General features: G+C 33.5%; 1 protein-coding gene across 3 annotated transcripts in view; it reads left to right on the plus strand.

Moving 5' to 3' along the window:
- pan (pangolin) overlaps positions 1-23,693 on the plus strand; it is a 204,652-nt gene that overhangs the window by 164,491 nt on the left and 16,468 nt on the right. For 2 of the 3 annotated variants that reach the window (XM_068768720.1, XM_068768722.1), the window contains exons 5-7: positions 17,724-17,847; positions 20,207-20,303; positions 23,186-23,281. In XM_068768720.1, coding sequence (XP_068624821.1) covers positions 17,724-17,847; positions 20,207-20,303; positions 23,186-23,281 — 317 coding nt within the window. The remainder of the gene's footprint in view (positions 1-17,723; positions 17,848-20,206; positions 20,304-23,185; positions 23,282-23,693) is intronic. The other variant, XM_068768721.1, reaches the window with a different exon arrangement.

A 23,693-nucleotide genomic window follows, 5' to 3' on the forward strand; every position in this document is an offset into this window, starting at 1 on the left:
ACCATTTCCGGACTCAAAAGGTGAATGAACACATAAAGATGGAAATGTCTAAATTATAATTTTTATGATCCACACAAAATTCATTTGTTGTGAGGATATGATAATTCAGATCGTAAATATTATTTATTGTAACAACCTTGCTTGTGGGCACAGATAACGATTATTATCACGCAAGGAAAAATATGCAATAAACTTCATATTTTCATCATTTTAATATGTATATGTTATAGTTCAATCCTACGTGATCTTTCTTAAATTGGATATAAAAGTATGGCTCATTGGTAGAGTGACATAACTGGGTAGATTTCTTCAAAATAGTTTTTGCGAGCTTTGGGAATTCGATTCGTTTTCGTCGCCATATTACTCCATCGAACATCCTGCATGACGAAATAAAAAGGCCAATCGATAAATTCGTCTATTCCACCTTTTACTGACAGACGTTAATTTGCATATTGGACCGTAGAAAAGCACACATAAATCTTTGCAATTATCAAATTCTCAGTCGCGACTCATCTGCATAGAAGCACACATTGATAAACAGTACGTACGCACGCGCGTCGGCAAGATCAAAGAGAGCTCGACCCCTTTGTATATGCCGCAGGAGCGTGCCATCTTTTTCCTTTCTCGCTGCGACGTCGTCTCAAGCAACAAGTGCGAGGGAGATAGCTATAATACTGATTGTGTTGCGTTACTCCGTGAATATTTCACCTCGTTATCGAGCCTTGTTTGTGTTAGATAGTGTTAAGCGACATGATTGAATTAGGATTATCGATATCGATGGTTTGATTTCACTTATGCAAATATCTCTTCATTAATGACTCCTTATTTACCTTCTTTTCTTGATATATTTGAAACACATTAATAATGGTACTGAGATAAGAGTTAAAAGTTATGTTGACTTGTAAAAAACAATAACAATTTTGAAATAACAATATTCTTTTATATTTCACTTGTACATGGTCCAATAAAACTTTTGTCGATAACAATTTGCTGCGTCGATCACATCACTAAACATAGAGCATAGCTCCCGAGTAGGTAAGACAGGAATCTGCCGATATCGATGCTAGTAATTAAAATAGACTTATTGCGTTTGAGTCATACCGTAAAGGTACTTTATGGGACCGTAACTGGTTAGTTTTTTTTTGTGCCGCTGCGGTATATGGGAAAGTGCGGACACCGGTATTAGATATTAAGATTCTTTGGACTATTTATGATACTTTCTACAGAATGATTTCCACATAAGTTTTAATCAAATTATACTATCGCATTAAGTTCCAGTTCACATATGTAAGCTTGGACTCGTTAATGGTATACTTTTTTCCACATCAACACACTAGCTGACACATCCATAGTTCAACTAGATCATAACACACCTTAAGAGATACTGATAATTCAATAACTACAACTTTAATTAATAACACGAATAAATTAATTTTAACTACTTAAGCGTTTTTTAAATTCGGATTACAACATATTAAAGTTGATTGTTGTTTTCTATCGGACCTTCCAGACTTTGTACTGCCAGCAGTTATCGGCCTGTCGCATTCCAATAGATAAAACAACACTTTATACAGGTTGTTGTTTATACAGGTTGATGCATAAAATGAATCATTTTTTAGTGTATAAACTTTAGATCTTTTTGTAACCAATCACGTTGTACATATGTATGACTGTATTTCTAACAAATATTTGTGTCGCCATACCGTCACAGTCGTCACTTTTATAGCAATAGGTAGAAATGTAGCAAGCAAACGCATATTTTTAGCAAGGAATTTATATTATTAAGTGTGAAAGCGTTCGACTGCAAAAAGACGTACGAAACACCCACGATACAATTACAGAGCGAAGTTAAAAAAAGGTAAAACAAATCGAAAAGGAAGCAGCTCGTTAAGGCGGATAATTCTGAGCAATCGTACTAGAATAAAGAGAATACCGGCATTAACCGGTATTAACCCTGAAATGACAGGGCGCGGCTGAATCGGCCCCCGTTAATATTTTACGGGGAAACGATGTCGCCTCCGCGCATTAGTTTTTCCTTTTGATGTTCCTCGCTGCTGGTGTCGCCTTTTTCATTCCTTTTTCCATTAACTGCTACGGTTAAGAGTTCGATCGGTCGATGGTCTTTATAAAAATGTACATCTGCACAAAATTAAACTATAATTAATTATTGATTACTGTCTGTCCTTGCATACTATGTACTGCCAGGAGTTAGAAAAAAGTAGCATATTTCAGAGTAGTCACTACCCAGTGTGATTGGAAATAGGTATAGCAGCGTAAAAGCCTTTTGCTGACAAATAAACTATATTTATCCCTTTAAAACTTACAGGTATTATTAACCACCGTCTATATATTATCGAGGTTTCTTGAACTTAATTCATTAATAAACCTACAAAGTACAGCGGCGAACTTAACGCCGAATGTATTCTTATCAGTTAACAATTTGGGCGGTGCAGAGATAAACTAAGGTAGCTGAAATAAATAAATATAAGAAAAAAGGTCGTAAAAAATCTGACATAAATATATTTACGAGGTGAAGAAACTTAACCATTATTACTTAATCATTGTAACTTGCGTAGTTTTTATGTTTGTTTAATCAAATTATATTTCAAATATTCTATAGAATTTTTCAATAAAGTTAATCGCAAATGTGGTATAAGAAAAATAGTTGTATTAAATATGTGCTTCTATAATATTTTTTTCTAATTTTTATCTACTGTAAATATGTTTTTACAATGTTAACAAATTAAAAGAAAATGTTGTATGCACAATCCATATTCTACTTTGCAGTTAGGGTTTATAAAATAAACACACTAATAATTAAAAACGCTTTAGTGAAATGCGTATTTTATTTAAGCGTTATTCACATTTTTACTTGCGTATACTTTATGCGGATTACAGTTACAAATTTTATATAAACCCAGCACCTAAGGTCCAAAAGACCCCAGTGCCAGCGGGTAGGTTTGCGCTAAACAATTCATACATTTATATTTCCTTTGAAGTCTCGCCCCGGGCGCCGCGTCAACTGCAGGGTTAACCCCCAACCTGTACATTACACGTGGAAAATTGAGTTACGATATTGCATTCATTTAAAATTAACCTTCATATATTTTTACAATTTCTCGTTTTCGTTGTGAACAATTTTAATTTCTCTTTACGTTTTTTTACACGATAAACACATTTACGACATTTCATCACCATCATGTTAGCCGCTAGACGCTAACTTCAAAACATAAGCCGCCACCCTCAACAATCGCCACAATAACCGGTGTTGCCGTGCCCGAATCCAGCGACTTCTGCGACCCTGACTATGTCGTGGGTCCACCTAGTGGCTATCGGCTCCACTCGATAACCTTTCGGCCCCAATACATAAAAAATAATCGTTCATAAAATTCCGGAAAAAAAATTCATCCCGGTACGAAAATGTTCCGGGTTCGAAAAGTGAAACGTGTTGTGATGTAGCTACTTTTAGGTACCCCGCCTAACAGTAAAAGTCTTAAGTTACCGGAGTGGAGACCACGGACAGGCAAGCGCAGCTTAGGCTGTCCCACCTACAAGTTTAGCAGAAAACCCTGGATAAAGGGAGGTGTCAACCGGCCTCATAAGAAATCTATGGTGGAGCTCTAGTATGTACAAGCAATGGACGGCTAAATGATGGTGGTGAATAGTAACGGCAAACGACAAAGTGTTTATGCCATTGTTTAAATCATATAATGTCGACATATTCCAAAATGTTTTACAACACAATTTTAAGAACCAATGAATCATCAAATACGACGACGTTATCTTATTAATTTATCAGGTAGATTTTTTTATTGGTCACAAATTTTATCTAACACTACTTAAATCCATGCGTTGTTTTATTTGAATGTTAATAAAAAATGTGTTTTAGTTGAACAAGTTCAGGTTTCTTACACCGGTAGCGATAGTGCAAGGGTCAAACGGACCACTCGTAATGAGCGGGCGGGCTGGCTTTAACCCTTTGACGTGTCGTGTACATTAATTGCCCTCTCTTTGTTTATTAAACGACGTATTGGTCGCGGCACTATTTGTCACGTTACTCAGTTCTCACAGGTGTATTCTTGCTGCCTGATTTATATTTTTATATTTAACTTGTCCTTTATAAGAATAATAATGAAATTAAGTTTGCTCTAAATAGCCATACGTTCTTTTAGATGTTGTCCTGTGGCAGTACAATAAAAATAAACAGCGATTACTTATAAAAATATATTTAACATTACGTACACTGCGAGACTTTAAAGGACAAGTGTTTTAAATCATTTGTGGTTTGTACGTAACATGAGTTTTTTAAATAATTTCTTTACATTGTTTACAATTTTTCCCTCCATAAAATCCTCGGTGCCTTAACGTTTCGAGTTTTGCGTTTATCAAGATTTCTCTGGCCATTCATTCGAAAAATATTTTCTTAAACAAATATATGTATATATATATATATATCCGACATAAAATACAATTATGTCACTTGTATACTTCTCAGTTATGTCAAATACATCTCTGTAGATAAATATAATACATGTATATTCGTAATATTTATATGAAAAATTATTACAATTGAAAATTATATTTAAATCTATAAACAGATATATAAAAAAGATATATAAAATGTGCGTGTTTAGTAACTATTATATCAAAATTGGAAATCCCGGAGGCTATGTCTGTCTATAAACGATGATGTCAAAATCAAAATTATTATTTTTTTCAAATTAACCATCACAGAAATTTTTCGGTAACAAATTTCTCTTCAGAATAATCCCTCAGCCGTTTACCGGCAATTCAACGACATTTTTCATCATAATCAGACACGACGTTTCCGTACCACGCCTTCTACGATTAATCCACCTTAGAATTAACCTCCGTCTTCCAGCGATTAAATATAACTACCCTCTTTTATTGTAACCGCTTCATTGGATTGTCTCATGTTAAATTCACGCGGTATTTATGTCTTCGTCGGGTGCTACTAATTTTAAAAGTGCTCGATCTTTAATCATAGCTTTATTTAAATTCTATGGGCTACACCTGACCTTAATTGTTCATTATTAACGTTTCCATTATTAATAATCATATTTTTTTCATTTATTGCTTTAATTAGTATCTTGATTTTGTAATCTGTTGTATCTAAGACATATATTTTTGTTCTTATCTCCGAATTCATCATTTTTAATAACTATTTTTTGACTTTGGTCATCCGTCCTTTTCAAAAAATAAATAAATTAGTTATATTATTATCCACTTAAGAACATTCAAACTGTAAACTTGTGTAATGAGAAGATAACGACAGAGTAGAATAATTTGATAGAAACTAGAATCAGATTGAGCTCACCTATAATGGTATTATTCTATATAAAGCGACTAGAGTTCTAAACTCATCTTGATCTGCGAATAACCCACATTAAACTCAGACGGATTTTTTTGCCTTTGTCTGTGTTTCAATGTTCCTTAATGTAATAAATTCACATCAATGTGAATAATTATGTATTGTATATATGTTAAAAGAAGAAAAATGCTGCAATATTTTTTGGATTACTGTCATGTTAGTTTGTGTTTTAGATTACTTGTAATAGAAGTGTCGGTTATGATGGCAGATCGTGTATCATTTCTGGAAAACAATGTAGACGAAATGGATGGGAGCGGCGAAAATCTATGAAGAAAGTGGACGTTTTCCGGTTAAAATAATGATGATGATGAAATTTAAGCAATCAAATAACGCTGTAAATACGTGTATTATAGTAATGTTATGTAGAAAACAACATCAAACAGTTACTCGATAAACTGAAGACTTTTGTTAATTCTATAGCGTACATGGGTACTGGGGTCGGTCGAAATTAGCTCATTATACTGTAACGATTACGACGCTGTTTTAATATTTAACGCGGCGTTGACCTTTGCACTCAAATTTAGTGGTGGAATTGGTTGAGTCATGCTTCTTAACAGACAGCGCAACAACCAGTCTCATTCATTTAGAGAAATATGTTAATTTTTCCAATATATTTCTGTCATGCCAGCCATATCTGCACTTTGTCAAATGTTTTATAAATAAATTTAATAACATTATTAACATAGAAACTGTGTTTATCGAAAAAAAACTGAAGTGTTGTCACCTAAGTATAGTGCCCAGCATTTGCTTCGGCACAACGAGCCATAGAGTTAAAGTCCTTAACTATGCAAAGCTTGATAGCTGCTGTATACAATTGATAGGACAGATTTCCTTTAAAAATGTTTCTCTCGTGCCAAATCAAATGCCGGATACTACAAAGTAAAGATCATCCCTCCAAAAATATTAGCTTAAATATATACATATTAATAATTTAAAAAAAATCTTTTTCATGAATGGCACTCTTATAATACACTTATAAAGACTAAGCCATTGGTTATTACCTAATTAATCAACGCCATTATTTAGGTCATAGGACTTCCACTGCTGGACATAGACCTCGTCCTATAGATTTCTAACAGAGCTAGCTAGAAGCGGCTGGCATCCAGCGTCTTCCAAATATCTTAAGAAGGTCGTCAGTCCATGTTATGGGCAGATGTCAGCACAGTGCAGTGTGCTTGCGGGTCCGTTATCTAAAGAACCTTAAGGTCGCAGTGACAATCTGTTCTGAGCGCTGTAGCCTGCCCATTACTTCAACTTGCCAATCCATATTTGTAATTTAATGTCGTAGAATTAGAAATTGTAATATATTATGATGTGGCCTGAATGCATATCGTAATTAAAACAAGTAACTCGAAATTTGGATCAACACATATGAACATGTGCATGCGTGTATAAAAACGTCTGTACAAGCTCGCTAATGCGAACGATGCAATCGCATTATCACTTATACCGAAAATTCAGCGTGTCGAGATCGCACCCAGAGCGGAAGTGCCCTGGCGTCTGCTAAAGCGAGACCTTCAAATGCGACTCCGTTCACGAAAGAAAGAGACGGTATATCCCATCACATGTTTTCCAACTTTAAACTGTCTCTCATATATTTTACGTAAGGTTGTCAAATATGATATAATAAAATTTTTAATTTTGTTTTTAATAACAGGTCACAAAGTTATCTGTAAGAATCGTTAAAAGTTAAACGACGTAATAAAACTTTTCAAATTTATCGATTATTTAGTAGCTCCGTGAAGTATCTGGTGTTGCGACACAGCGCGGTGTTTCACGATAACGACTTTATAATAAAAACGGGACATCTGCGCTTATCACCTTGAGACATCACCGTGAGATATTCATAAGATTCCATTGGTCTACTAATTAACTGGTTAAATTTGAGCTTAGGTATTTTCATATTCTGACTACAGCAACAAATAGAGCTGGAGTTGAGACGCTTTCGGGCATCAAGCAATAGAAAAGTTCACAATAACTCCATGGAGCGTCCGTTGAAGTTGTTGGCTTTCCACTACCCAGACATAAAGGATGTAAATGACTTAAGCTGAAGGTTCCGAAAGAAATTCACAAACGTAATTATTTATTTTGCACATCTAAAGTTATGTTTACTTTTCAATGGATTACAATTAAAATATAAGAATTATTATGGTAATGTCATTTATTAAAATTAGTGTTTTAGAAGATGTTTTTTAGCAGAAACATCGAAAACACTAAGAACAGGAGCTGGATGATGTAAACATGGGGTGGTACTGTATTAATTTATGTATGTATATTATCTCTTAGGTTAATTTGTAATGACCACTCGAGTACATGTGGAGAATGCTAGAAGAGTCCAATCTGATAAAATCTAAAATCAGATTGAGCATATAATATCATTTTTCTATTGTAAAGAAAGTCAAAAAGTTACTGTGAAATAGTCCCAGCTAATCACATCAGAGTTTTACAAAGAAATAATAGACAATGAAGAATAAAAACAATAACAACTTTAGTTTCCTAGAGTTAATAAATTTCTTGTTCTTTAAGCACGATACGCTGTAACAAATTCAGAGGCGATAATATAGCCACTCTCATGTGATTGTTTTCAAGGATACCAGTAATAAAACATCTATTTGTAGAAATACTCAATATTCGAGCAATTGGGTACATGAATAGTTTCGTTTGACCAACAAACATACGAAACAGAAACCTTGCTGGCAGTGGTGAATCATTTTGTAACCCCAACAGGTATTACCGTGCCTACAATAGTGTTTATAACATTGTTCCTAAAGTCTTTATTACACAAAACATTAAATTCCTTTTTTATTTATGAAGTGTAAAGGTGTAGCGATTATGTGCTTACTGTAATTTGCCTACAGTTTAACTAAAGCAAGACAACGTTTCGTTATATTAAAAGTAACCAGCTGTTAACTCTTGTCAGGCTGCCTCGGACTTGTTAGTAGCGTTTAAGAAAAATTTCCTGAATCTACTGACACTATTTAGATTGTGATTAAATACTTTTGTCTCATATTACTTTAATATACATTGTTTTTTCCTGTTCATTGACTAGCTAAATGTGTAAAAACAATGTCACAGATATGTGCGCGATATCGTAAAAATCCAGGATACATGAAATATTTAAATCAAAAATTACATGGAATAACTACACAGAGAGTCAAAAGATCTAATGATTTAGCCATAGTAAACAAGTAATTACAAAGTATCACTATTATATCAAATGCAATCCTTTAAATAATGTTTATAATTATAAATAGCAATGAAAATAACTTCCATTGAAATATTTTTTTTAAAAATATAGTCTAGATTTTATTTAAATGAAACGTTCATTTGGAAATTAATCTAAATGTAATTAACGACGTTTTTATTTGTGAGGTAAGTGACAACCCTGAGGTCCAGTGTCGACGCTCCATCCGTCTGCAGGCCGTAACGATCGCGCAATGAAAAATTTTACGATTAGCCAAGGAGACAATCGCAGACGGATTTAATTTTAAACCCGATAGCTGAAAGGGATTTAGTGCTTTATTGTCGACCGTTAAAGTACAATATTTTACGTCTCGTTTATTTCTGGAAGTTTCTCGCCGATGGGCGCTATCCTGTCATATTGCGACATGATATCGCATGCGACTTTTGTACGCTGTTGAGATGTATTACATAGAGAAAGCTGGACAATAAAAGTATGAAGTTGCGAACGCCGATCTGTCTTTTTATTAACTGTGTCGCATTAATTGTGGACTCGTGTATAGCACAATCCAACTCATATACGTCATGGATCCATTAATAACGCTTTCTCTTTTTGTTTTACGACACTATATAAAGACACCAATAATGAAGTAACACTTTTATGATTTTATTTATGTAACTTATGTAATGCTTTTTGTATACAGGATGATTGGTTATGGATGTTAAAGCTTGAAAGGGGTTAATGCATAGCTCGCAACTATTGATTTGCTATAAGCTACATCATACATCACTTGACAGCAATTGAGCTTACATATTCACTCCCGTAAAGCTTTTATATCTCTAACTATGTATATAAAAATATATACGACGATGCTTTTAATGTTATATTAAATTACACATCACGTATGAAAGAGAAGAAGATTAAGTGATTATTTCGATAAGAAAATGAGTCACATTATTGCATATCATCCCTCGTGATACAAAGGAAAAATCCTATGTATACGCTGTTTGAATTTTAACAAACCTGGACTTGGAAGTCAACAATCGCTTAACGATGACTAATGTATCGGATGTGTAACCAACTAATTGGTCGCATGCTTTCAATTTAACATTTTATCGATATGCCGGATCATTCATCAAGGTTAGCATTAGAAAGAAATATAAGCATGATATACCTTTCACTAGGGATCATAAAATTAGTAAATCTTTTGTAGGCATTATAACTTAGGTAAATGCAGTATTTCAATACACACCTATTTTTATTTTAATAAGTCAAAAATAAAAAGTTTAGCAAACAAAAACTTGCAAAGAATCGTAATTTACTTTTTTATTTTTTTAATTTACTTGTTTAGAAATAAATTACTTTTTTACTATTATATATAGTAAAACTTTTTACCATAAAAAACTAGTCTAAGTTCGTTGTGTTGTTCGTTTGAATCCTTCGTAGCTTTAAGTTGAATGGTTCCATTACAGGGGAGATTAATCTTATTCTTGTTTATATCAAAATGTGCTCTTCTGGTAACGTACGCAAGTGTTAACCGTAAATTATTCTATTTGGTTTACATGAATAAATTTAATAGTAAATTATTTAAATAATATTCCATTTATATAACACAGTACACAACGTATTTAACACAACACGGGAACCTTTAAGTTCACCGACCCTTCCGCTTCGTGAACTCAGTTCTGATGAAGCTGTAAAAGCCCATGGCCTAACAGCATCAACATCAACCGAGAATAAGGAAGCACGGGCTCCTAGTGTCTCGAAGTAAGTCAGTCCATCTGTAAACTGATCTAAATTGGCTACAGGAAGGCTAATGAAAAATCTTTAGTTGTATCATCATTAAGTTCGCGTTTTATAGGTAAAGATAAATGAACCATGCTTTAACCAAAAGGAATATCGGAACAGAGTCTTCCAAGCTATTATAGTTTCATTTAATTTCGGCATAGCAGTCATACATGCCTTATGCATATTCATTTACTGTTTGGTATTTGGTGAATATGTTCACAAGTCTTGTTTATGTCTAGCAATGCAATTGAATGATACTATTATAATCTTTTCTTAGCTTTTTAATAGATGCTCATTTTAACAAATGTCAATCAAGTGTTGTTGCATCCTTCCGTCTGAATCCTAGGTTTAGTATTGAAAAATAATAACAATAATAATGGCACTTATTGTAGTCATGAAGCTTAGTCACAGTGAGTCAGCAGTTGCAAGTGGTCGCAGGCTGATTGAGATTGATGTAGGAACTCGAGATGGTTACAAAGCGGGGACACTTTATTTTTGTTTGGTGAATTTGTATTTGTACACCTCGTGGCAAAGTCGACGGGCGCATTTGTAAAGATTTCAGAATTCACTTCGCCATTTCACTCGCGCCGTTATGTGACGTTTTAATCTTCATCAATATAAGCTTGACTAATACTTTTATTATTAAAACAAGAATAGATTGCGTGTTTAATTGTAACTTCATACTCAAGCTTATATTTCTTTCAATGTGTCACACTGTTAATACTCTAAAGTTTATAAATATTGATATTTGTATATTACTACTCAAGGTAAACCTAAATATTTCCAGAAAAGGAAGTTAAATAAAAAGTAAATAGAGGAAAATTTTTAAAAATTGTTTATAACTGTGATAGAAACAAATCAACATATAAAGAATGTATATGTAAGTACTTCGGGAAATAATAAAGCAACGCTTTAAGAAATTTATGAAGATGGCGAGCAATGTTAACGGTTGTATTTAGGGCAGTCAGGACGGCTAGCAAAGGCTTGCTTTTCTGGCGCTTCGGAAAACGTTGTAAATGTAGTCTTATTTGTGAAAGAATTATTATTAGTTAAATTGCAGTTATTAATAATAAATATTGACGGTAGTCACAATCGTTACCCCCGCGTTATTTCTGCGCATGGGAATAGACAGAGCTAAGAATAAATTGAGCCGAAAAACCTAAATCTATTTTTGTATAAAAAATAAAAAGTATGCATTACATTAACTATTACGCTAAAATGCTATTAAAAGTAAAAATAACTGTTTTTAAATAATGTAAAAATTCAACTTCAATATTGATAAATCATCAAATTTGTTGTTAATAAACCAAGCCAGAGCGACTTATGTAGAGCTCGGCTTACTTGGCAAATTCTTGTCATATTTTCAAGGCATAAGAATGTTCTTTTTGTACGAATAAAAATTTAGACCATTTCTTTTTTTCACTTTTACTTACATCAGATTTATTAAAAGAACTTACTCTTATCTTTCAAATATCTAAGATTAATCTAAAGGAACGTTAGAATGTAATTTAAACAAAAAATAACTTTAATAATATAATTATAATACGTACTTATTATTAATAAAATTATTTATAAATTATTACGTAAGATTTGTTGTATACGAAATACGAAACGAATTATTTTGTTTTTGTTAGTAATGATTATTTATAATTAAGCCTTTTAATCAATAAAGTGATATTTTTATTGGTTTTTTCTGTTGTACTGAGGCAAGGCAATTTGGGCAGTATGAAGACTGACAGTCACGTTATAATATAATAAAAATAAAATAAAATTATCGCATAGTATATATTAATATTAGCCTGAATAGGCCAAACAATAGAAAAAAAAGCATCTATACATAAGCCTGTAAAACCAGTGGTAAACGCCCGCAGCCCTGAAGCCGCTATCCCAATTTCCCGACGCACCCGCCCGCCCTGCCACGTCAAAAACATAATTGGCGCACCCTTATGCCGGCCCCGTACCACGAGATTACATTCGCTCTCTAGATATTCGCGTATGAATATATTAAAAACTTATATTGTTAATTTGATACGGTAATAAATAATAAGACAATCTGTAGTTAATTACACTTTAACAATCTTTACGTAATTTTGTTTATAATTAGATAAAAGGAGACGCAAATAATACACTCATTTATAATTACCACATATTTAATTTTATCTAGAAAAAAAAAAACAATTTTTAAGTCGTATTAAAAATGTAACCTTAATGAAACAGACATTGGTGTAACAACAAAAAGTAGTATACGTCCCATAGCGCTTTGTACCACCCTTAAATATCGGATTTTTCGGAGAGGCGTCAAGAAGATACTTCGAAGGTGGTTTGTAGATGTATGTTTGTAGAAGGCTTCCAAGCTATTTATCTATGGTTTCAGACATAATAAGTAATGTAATATAATAAAAAAATAAAATAAAAAGTGGTTTTTAGAAATTATTAAATTATGTTACGTTACATAAAAAAATAATAATGTAACATGATTCAGAGTGATCATTAAAACATGATTAGAAATAGGTTTAAAAGCTTCACAGCTTTTTGCTGACAAATGAGCTAAGTATTCACCCCCTTTAACATTTTACACCAACAAAGTATACTTTTCTGTTTTATTATTCAGAACAATGTAATCATTTCTATAATATTACAATGTCGCTTCCATTGAATTTGTTTCTAAGCTCACCGATCTATAGGTATGTACGCAGCCTCCGGAAAAAGGTCAACAACCTCCCTCCCTTTGAAACTTCTCGATATTCGTCAATTTGAATATTCCACCCTCTCGTTTTTAAGGATTAAATTTTTCCGCAAAATCCATCCCCTTATACACGAAAGTTTGTTTACACTCTCTAACGTGAAGTGTGTGGTATGCAGAATATCTAAAAGTTTGTTTAAGATTTTATATACGTGACATTTTTTTTTAAAATATCAAAAAAAATTTTTCGTACAATCAAAAAGCATCTATCATACAGTGTTTGATTCGTACGAAAAGCGAACTGTTAATGTGAAGAATATGTAATAGTGAAATGATCACCCATCAAATATAATATGAGGCGTTATTTCGTAACAATTTTTACTTTAAACTTCTTATTTTCTTTATTATCTCTGTAACTGGCGAAGATGTGCAATTTAACTGGACTGCAGCACACGTTCAATATTTCGGTGAATATTTAATTAAAACAACTATTAACTGCTCTTAAATTTATTTATAATTGTAACTGGGAAGTTTTTATCTAAGTTAAATATTTCATAAAACTATTTATGGAAGTTAGTTTAATAAATTTTTATAAGTTTTTGGAATAAATGTTCCCATATCCTAGTTAGCAAGTGTTAATAAAATGAAATAAATAAATTAATTGATTCAATTGTTATATTCGTAAACCATGTTAAGGCTGTGCTTGTAGCACCATCATAAATAATAATGTAACGGTTACACGTAACGTATATCAAAATTGTATTACGATACCTTGCTTCCTTATCTTTCCTAACAATTCTCTTATAATCCAATTTTTATTCATATTTAGTCATACATACGACAACAAAACGCTTTTCATCGTTATAAGGATCCGGCGCACGTTTCCGGCTCGAAGGGCCAATGCCGGAAATGGATAAGAAATGATCCGGAATAACCTCAGCGAGGGACTTGCTACGTCGCCAGTTCAACGAGCATTATAATTAAGCCTATAGAAAAAAAACTAGTTTTCTTTTTCTCTTTTTACGTATCTCAGTAAGAGCGACTTACAGATATTTCTTTTGTTTTCTTTATTTCTTATTGTTACTTTAAACAATACGTAAGATTTAATGAAGTCAAATACTTGACGCAAGTTTCAACCATTTGCTTTTCAAGATTGAAGATGTCTTACATTTTATAACAATTGCTGCGTAAAGCTCTTTAACGACTTACAAACTGTTGTACCGATCAAACAACCCACTACAAGAAGAATACCATTGTTAACCTACTTTAAATCTTGAGTCCCGTTGTTTGAAAAAAATGTAAGAAAATAAAGATGTTACAAGGTCACGTGTGTCATGAGTCTTTTCTGTGAAAGGAATTGCATTTCTAGAACTAGACTGGAACTTCCAAGGTCACAGACTAACGCACACACGCGCGACCGTCCACCCCGTACTCACACCATCCTGAACACGTGTAGGCTCTCCCCTACATGTGGTAGTCATGGCAACACAGCATCACTCCACGCCCACAACTCCGGGGGCGAACTCTCAAGATATTACGCCCTACTTCGCTCGTATTGGCGAACCAAAGGGGTGTAGTAACATTGCGTTTGTGTGAGTGCGCTTAGAGCGGTTAGTCTGGAGAAATACGCCAATTTCATTTTCCAACCGAATTTTGTGCCCGATGCGCGCCGTTCCACTGTAGCAATTACCTAAGGTAACTTCCGAGAGTCGAAAATCAAAATATCTTTTAATTTTTCTAAAATTAATCCGACGGTTCTTCTAATGAAATAAAATATAAATGAACTGTTTTCTTACAAAAGACCTTTCCACGTTAATAGGATTAAAATATAGTTATTGCCGTTATAAATTAAGAAGTTTTAGATTCTTTACAACTCGTGCATTTGCTTACAAATGAGAGAATTGCACGGAAGAGGTTGTCTTTTTTTGAATAGAGAAAAAAATATAGGTACGTAACGAATGCTAACCAAGCACTCGACTCCATTCGCTACATTCACCGGCCGCTCGTTAACAAACCTATTCAATTTTGAAGTATTAGTCGATTGAGGCAACATTTCTCGCGTCCTACCGCCGCGAGTTCCAATTAGCGACTGGGGCTTGTCGCTTGAGTGGCGGTGACGTCACGCGGCGCTTTCATGCGGTTTCAATAACTACCCTCTCCACGACTCCTTCAATAGCCGGCCACTCCACCTGGCCTTCATTAGGGACCTCAATGTATACGTCGAGCTGAAAAGGCGACGGGATCTACTAATTTAAAAAAATACAAGTTTTAACGAGTAAAGTTGTTTAGCTAATAGCGAGCCAACTCCCACATCGACACTGCGATAATGCGATATAATTTTTCCTCAAATTATTACTAGTTGTTATTGGAACAAAGAACGCTCACCTCCTTTTGTTTATGACCGGTCGCGCCATAGACAAATCTTATTATGGAAATATTTTCAAATTAAGAACGCGCTCCACTCCCGCATTATGCGTCTCGGCTGTCATCATTGTCTAGCTTCTTTTTGTTCGTCCTCGCATGTCGAGCTTTTTCGACCACCGTTTCGGTATTTTTTATTCTCTTTTTGTTTATATTTTTTCGAGCTGTCCCGAGCGTGAATGGTGGGCTTTGTTTGTTCGTGTTTTATTATTAATTAGTGGGGATCCTTTGTTCGTGGTAATTATTCGTCTTAATAAGCGGTTCCTGCTCTCCGAATGCGAACGAGCGCGGGAGGAATTGTCAACGCTTTTGGATTTTAAATGACTGCTAGTGATAAGGGTTTCCATAAATGCTTTTTTGGTTAATACCTCACCATTTTTATTATTTACTTTTATTGTATTAAGAAAAATGCCATTTAGTTGACATCCCATCGAACCTAATGAATGATATTTTTAATAACACTTATTTTTACATTCAATATTTATTCTAGAAGCGAAATTTTTATTTTAATAAAATTTTTGTGATTGCGTTTTTAAAAATAATTTAACTTTCTATCAAAATCAACATTAACTAACTGCATACATATTTATTGTAACACGGACTCATATTTTTATAACACAAATTATTGTAAAATTTATATTAAAAATTGAAGCTTATTCTCATTATCATCATCATCACCACGTCAGCCCATAAATACTCATTGTCTGCCATAAGCCTCCGCCATATATTGCTGCAATGACCAGCCTTGCGCTGCTCGCATCCTTGTATTTTTTCTCGGTGATAAAATAAATCGTAACTAAAGTAATGAAAGCACATGTATTTGTACTGAAGATGTTACGTCGTAATGATAATTTAAATAGCTCGCGTCTGATTGCGCGCGTCGCAACGTCGCTATGGATGTGAGCTACACAAGCGTGGCGTGTATGGACGCTTCGTCGTTTACGGGGCCCGACGCAAACCGCCACAATTAATTTAGCCTACGTGTCGCTTGCGATCCTGCCGTTTATTTCGCATAATAAAGTGCTGAAAAGAAGTCCCAGTTTAATTAGAGGTGAGACACTCGGGCTCGGAAGCGCGCGGCTGAATGGCACTCGTCGGACGCCATTTTGCATAATTGGGCGACGGAGGGTAGGACGAAATTTATACGGCGCCGCGCCAATTTACTTGCTAATGACGCGTCGTCTTCCCATAGACAGACTGGCGGGTTTTTGTTCGCGCCACTATACAACGCCATATTTCTATGAGAGATTTTTGTTTTGACCCGGATGGCTTTCGGTTTTTTATTTTTGTGTCGCTCGATTCAGTCCACGAAATAGTTTTCAGCTGCAATTGTCGGCTTCGTTATAATATTTTGTACGACGAACTAAATAGAGAATAACAACTTACGTCATTAATTATAAAAGCTGTTTGTTTTAATTCCCATTCATTAATCAACAAATTATATTATAAATATTAATAATTTAGGGGTTTTTGAGTCTCGAGGTAAGTCAATCTGGCACAGCTGATCTTAGATGATCGCCGGTGAGATCAATGAGAGAGAATCTGATCATAAATTTCATCTTTATTATTCATCTAAAATCATGAAAATTCTTCTGCTCTAATAAATTATCACTATTTGGAAATACATTACGTTATTTAGCTATGTAATTATATGGATTATTTAGAATTACAAAAGTAAACGAGTCGTTGAAGAAGTGGTGTTACGGCGTTTTTTGACTTGATTATAACTTGATTTATAATATTTAGTCTAATGGATTTCCTATTCAATGAAGTTATAAGAAAATATTAATGACGAAAATCAAATGCATGAAATAGACATTGTACATTTGTACATAAGTGAAGTAAATTTAAACTGGGTAGTTTGTTATTGGCGTAAACGTTTTAAAGTACTGAATATATCACTTTGATGTTAATTACTGTATAGTATAATCTATTAATTATAATATTTATTTCGGATTATCTGTTGTTGCGGACTTTGTTCTGCCAAAAGTTGAATGGTCTTCCAATAGAGTTTCAGAGTGATCACTTTATACAGGGCGATTGTAAATATGTGTAAAACCAATAAAGATTTTTGCTGACAAATGACTTATACATACACACCCCTTTAAATCTTTTTTTTTACCGATAATCTATCATCTCGCTAACTCCTGTAAAAATTATTCAAGATGTTGGAAAGCGCAGTTAATTCGAAAATAATAATCACAAGTCATTTGTTTGTCTTGGTATTTATATTTCATAGTATTATTCTCTTGTCACAGGCCGGCAAGATGGGTCTCCCTGCAGGTGGAAGCCTCTCGCTGTTTTGCCCGGGTGGAGACTTAGGGCAGCCACCCCCCGCGCATATGGGCATCCCTCCACCCTACCAGCTCGACTCTAAACTGGGTAAGTAAAGGTTATTGATTTTTATTTTTTAGTTTACTGAAGATATTTTTTAAAAGAAGTTCTACGCTACCTTGTTCTAAATGAACAAAATATATTTTAAATGCGTTTTCCAAAAACAAAAAATGTTTTAGATATACAAGAGAATTAACCAAAAGTGCTTATGCATAGTGTATATCTATGAGCGGTTTTGGTTTTAATGTTTGTTTTAGCTGCGTATATAATAATGTTAACAGGAGCAGAGGTTTTGTTAATCAAAGTGTTAATATATGTGAGAATCATTTTCGTTGCTAACGTTATATCAGACTTTTGTTAACTTGTATTTAGTCTTTTAGCCGTTCAAATAAACCATTTTCAAGGTGCAAAGATATTTATTAATTCTCTATACTTTTACAAAATTTTCATTGTACCTTCTATCAATGAGCCACATTTTAATTTTCATTTTAGGGTTATTTATTATACTTAACTATACGCCGTAAAAGCGAACATTGGCTCTTTGAACGTCACTATCGGCATTATTTCAGCGGTAGGTTGTCGACTGTTTGTTATTTCGTTTCCTAAATTTCGAAAAGAATTATAAATCTCGTGAAAAAAACATTCTTGTCAATTTCCATTCTGAAGAAAATTGATACATATACCCATACAATCATAATGCTACCAAAGATAATATAATATCATGACATGAATTTGATGGCCTAGAAATTTCAGTGTCCATTGAATGATACTGTATTATTCAATTACAAACCCATGTAATATCGATCGGCTTTAAGAATAGCCAATGTCATAGTCAACAGATAATTTTAAATGGGATCTATCCTATAAAAATAAAAATTTGATTCCGCACTTTTTAAACAGGGATAACACTTTCTAATATCATATTTAAAACTTTGTAGAACTGAAACCTTGTGAAAGTTGATAGTTCAGTCTACAAATAGGTATTGATTACGTGTTACCCATAATGTGGTGAGATCCTTGCGTCTATTGCACTGCAAGCCACTGATCCTGTCTCTATACATTAACTTGTAGTCTAGGCCTAACGGAACTCTTGTTAATATTTCCGTAAAATCAAAATAAATTATCTCTTATCTGCGTATAAACCATAGAAATGCAGCGATCGTGATGACCATAAAAGAAAACTTAAAAACTGGCGGACTCTTTGATAGGAGTTACTTATTAAATTTTGTTAGAAGATTTATGTCCTAAAACGTATAAAAAGAAGTCAGGTCTGTTAAACTATTGTCAACTCTGATACTATGTCACTTCTTTACGGAAATCAGTCCGTTAAGACAAGACACAAACATAATAAATACATTTAATTAATCAAATATGGATGTACCATAAGAGGGCTATGCTCGGGTTTCCTCTATGACGAACGAAAGTCAAATACTTTAATACATAACCCAAAGGAGAGGCAAGTTGAAGTAGTGGGCAAGCTACGTAGAGCGCAGAACAGTTGGGCGCTGTGGCCTTACATTTTCTGAGTGCAGACCATGTACCAGCTAACGCACCGAAGTATCTCCCGCTCACAAAGTTCACAGACGACTTTGTTAAGATTATCGAAAGACTTTGGACGCACGCCGCTTTATACCAGTCCTATTGAAAATTGATTGGATGGGAGGCTTATGTCACCGTGACGTCAAATGGCTGAAATGATGACGATGATAAATCAAATAATGTCATATTATGTGCGATGTACGACTACCAATAGTTTATACAGTCGGGTTCTTGCTATAGAACATTTTCATGAGTAGTAATCATTGAGAAATATTTTTGGTTTTGGTTTAACAAAAATTATTAAAGAGGAAAAAAAAAAACTAAAATATACGCTGCACGCTTTTAAATCTCTATTGTCAAATAGCAAAATAAAAATTTCTCATAATATTGTAAAACGAGAGTTTTTGTAGTATTTTTGTCAAAAAAATAGTGTATACAAAATTTAAATATTGTATACAAGGTTTTTTTAAAAATGAAATTAACGTCCCCTTCCGAAGTTGATATATCAAAGAAAATGGCTTCAACTTCGGCCAGTATTAAGTGCACTAACGAAATCTAAATATACAGGATGCAGCACGATGGATGGATTAAATGTAGCTAAATGTGGGGGGCCCGATTACCTATCCATTTAACTTTCGTATGTTCAATATTTTTTAATAATTTTGCAGATACTTACAAATTAATTTTTTTTTAATTTTCCTTCATATCAGAGAATTTGGAAAAATTAAGGTAGCTGTTGTTGGACCACGTTTTATCCATCGGTCGTGTTACACCCTGTATAACGACTCTGTTCCGTACAAACACCGCTGTATGATGTTATTACTTAGTCATAATTGAATAAATACTAAAACGTATGTACTTTGCATAGCAGCGGGCTTAGCGCGGACTCCCATGTACCCCTTCCCGGGGGGTACTTACCCCTACCCCATGCTCAGCCCGGAGATGTCGCAGGTAGCGGCATCGTGGTAAGTAATTCTATTTGCTTTATTTTCATTATACTAACATAAATCATAAACACGTTATTTTTTATTAATTTAATTTAATTCATTTTTAGTTTATGATAAAAATCTTAACAATAACTGTACTTAATAAATTGACTGTATAGTCACAAAATTCTTAACCTTCTGTTTTAAGTCAAAAGATTTTTTTACAGCAAGGTTTAAGGGATTCTGTATAATTACGACTTGTCTTAAAATAACAAAATTAATGGTTTTATAATATTAAACATCCAAACATATACGCGTATTTTTTTAAGGAAAAATTAGAGTCCTAATACAAGTATATTGAATACTAGGAAGGAGACTCCAAACACCGACATCATTATATCTAAAACCTTTCAACGATGAACTTAACGATTTTAGTTTAAAACCGTTGTAGAGAGACGGTTTGCTGTGGTGAAACGACAGAATCAATCTTTTTCTATAATATCGCAGTTATTGTTACAGGTTAGTGCAGGTTACCATGAGCAATGGTAGTCCAGCAGTAGAGGACTGAAACTTGTGATCGTAGGTCGCGGATTCGATTCCCAGGATACAGTCTTATGTATAATTCATACTTTGTGCATTAATTATATACATATAGCCTTGCCTATGCTCACAAAGTTTCCAGAGGATAGGCAGCAGAGTACCGCAATACCACACTGTGCCAACCCGCCTGCCAGAAATTAATTAAGTGAAAAAATGAGAATTGAGAGGCTTCAAAACAGGGTTATAAAAAACTCGCTTGCCAAGCATGGCGATTATGGTATATCACCCCATAGATATCTTTGGGAGAGTCCTACATCTTGCAGTGGGTGTCTATGGCTGAAACGGCGTTTTTAGACCATTGTTCTATTGATTATTTGCCTAATCTTGACGTATCTGATTTATATTATCAAAAATACTTTGAATAACATGTGTTTTTACTCTAACAGATAAAAGAACTGATTTGTTTGAATTTTTTGCATCAGAGCACATTGCGTACTGTAACCTAACGTTACGTGTAATTCAGTGTTTTACTATTTGAATTTTTTAAATATTTTAGATGTACTAATCACTCTGTTAAACAAACCTAATTTTATAAATTTTGATAAAATCATTAGACTGAAAAAAAAATCTATTAACACAATTATATTATAAGTTAAGAAGTTATAGATTTGACAATAAGTAATTGTTATTCTTTTAACTCGAGACATTAAAAAAGTTAACATTTAATTATTACTAAGAATACAATATCAAAATGAGGTCTAAACTTTAAGAAAGGTCGCTTCGATAAAAGAAAATGTGACTTCTTTGCTAATATAGCCGAGACTTAAAACCTTCTTGTATGACTTCTTTCGCAAAGTGCATTGTGTCTCTTGAGAATGGAACGAGCGCTTATGTCTCGTCTCATGTAGTACGCTCCTGACTGAGGGCCACGACAAGTGTGCCAATTTGTACGGAGCTTTTTTTTTCAGTAAAATGTACCGAAGGCGCCTTCAAATAAGACGTCTGAGATACACCGTATCTACGAGCGAACGCTTGTCTCATAGCCTGCCTGTTAATATCAGCAAATGGCTGTTTTGCATGCTGAGAGGAAAAGTGACGACCCAATTCTGTTAGCTCTATCCTACGTTGTGATATAGCATAAAGCTATCTCTACTATTCTCTCTGCTTATTCTTGGGATATATATACGCATTTTAAAAATTTGTTATAAATTGTGCAAATATCATAATATTTACAATTATTATTATATTTAGAAACGCTAATAAAACCTCTTTTTTATATAATTATGTAATTATTCATAAACAATTCTAGTAATGTTTATAAATTTGATACAGGTATATAATAGTCAAATTTTTGCATTTTTACGCACTACTGTTACTATTAAACTATCAAATCTAAAAAACCGTCTAGAGATTCTTAATGTATATAGGGGATAAACCAAAATCCCCACGCTTGGCAGACGAGTTGGCGATGGCATTGTGTTATTTTGATACACAGAGGACGTTGCTGCACATCCTCTGGGTACATGTTTGTAAGCAGTGTCAATTCTCCATATTTAATGCACAAAGTGTGAATTATATGAGATTGCTTCCTAGGGATCGCACACGGGACCTACGATCAAATCTCAGTCCTTTACCGCTGAACTACCACTGCTGCTGCTGTTAATAATCCCCTATAAATGAGTAAAAATGCATGGTCAAAAATTTGATCCAATAAATAGTTATGTCCTAGTTTAATTATAATAATTTATAAGAGGTGCTAATTTCGTGTTAAATTGTGTCAACAGTTTGGCAATTTATATGTACATGCGTGTAAATTTTTTAAGGTAATTTTTAACAATAGAATTATAAATGTTTAAAATATCTTCATTTAGTTATAAGTCAGTAGAAAATTCAGGCACTAGTGATAAAAGGTTCCAGTGAGTAGCTACAGCTAACAAAACCATTTTCAAGATAGATAAACATTATTACTATTTCGTTTTGTCAATGAAAACTTTAAAAAAACTAACTTTAGCTCTATCTAACACAAGAATTTTTTACGCTGCCGGTAATATTCCGTAGTAAAAAGTTTTTACAAATGTTATAGTACTCGACTTAAGTTATTATTCAATATATAATACATTTGTTTTTATCGATGAGTTCTGCTTATTGTCTACAATACAGTTATGTTAATGTATATTAAACAATTTTCAGTGGTAAAAATTGGAAGAAGAAAAGCATTTGCTTTTCTTCTTTATTTATATTAATATCTATTAAGGAAGATTGATAAAAACGGTAGTTATGAAGTAATAAGGGATTAGTAACGAAAAGTTTAAAAAATATCTGACTTACTTTATTATCTCTGCTTGTAATCCATTATTTTTAAGTGTTATTTTTCATATCAGGCACACTCCGAGCATGTACCCAATCTCTTCGGCTGCCAGCGGCTTCCGGAGTCCATACCCTACCTCGCTGCCAATCAGCAGTTCTAGTCTATCAAGGTAAGAATATTTTGTGTTATAAGTATAAATAAAAAATACTTTAAGATATCAAAATTAAATTAAAATTCTTTTAATCTGCAGATTTTTGAGGCAATAGAAACAAGTAATATTTCATTTACAACATATATGTGATCAGGAAACAACGTCACAGATTTTATTAAAATAAAGAAAAAAACATACGACATTGTAGTGCAAACTTAAATTGAAAAAAAGTACATAAATTTTCAACGCCATCTAGCGATAATTTTGTATGTTAAAACAGTCAACTCTTAATAACATATTAGTTTACCGAAAAGTATCTCCTTAGTTCTATATAGCACTGCGATAGAAGGGCCATGGTGACTTTAAATAAAATTTTTGTTTCGAATTCAATACATATTGCTGTTTCCGCTCCAAACTAGTATCGTACATG

This window comes from Battus philenor, unplaced genomic scaffold (genome assembly GCF_028537555.1).
Source record: "Battus philenor isolate CCGP_79_NKW_IND1 unplaced genomic scaffold, ilBatPhil1.0.hap1 SCAF_26, whole genome shotgun sequence".
Taxonomy (NCBI): Eukaryota; Metazoa; Arthropoda; class Insecta; order Lepidoptera; family Papilionidae; genus Battus; species Battus philenor.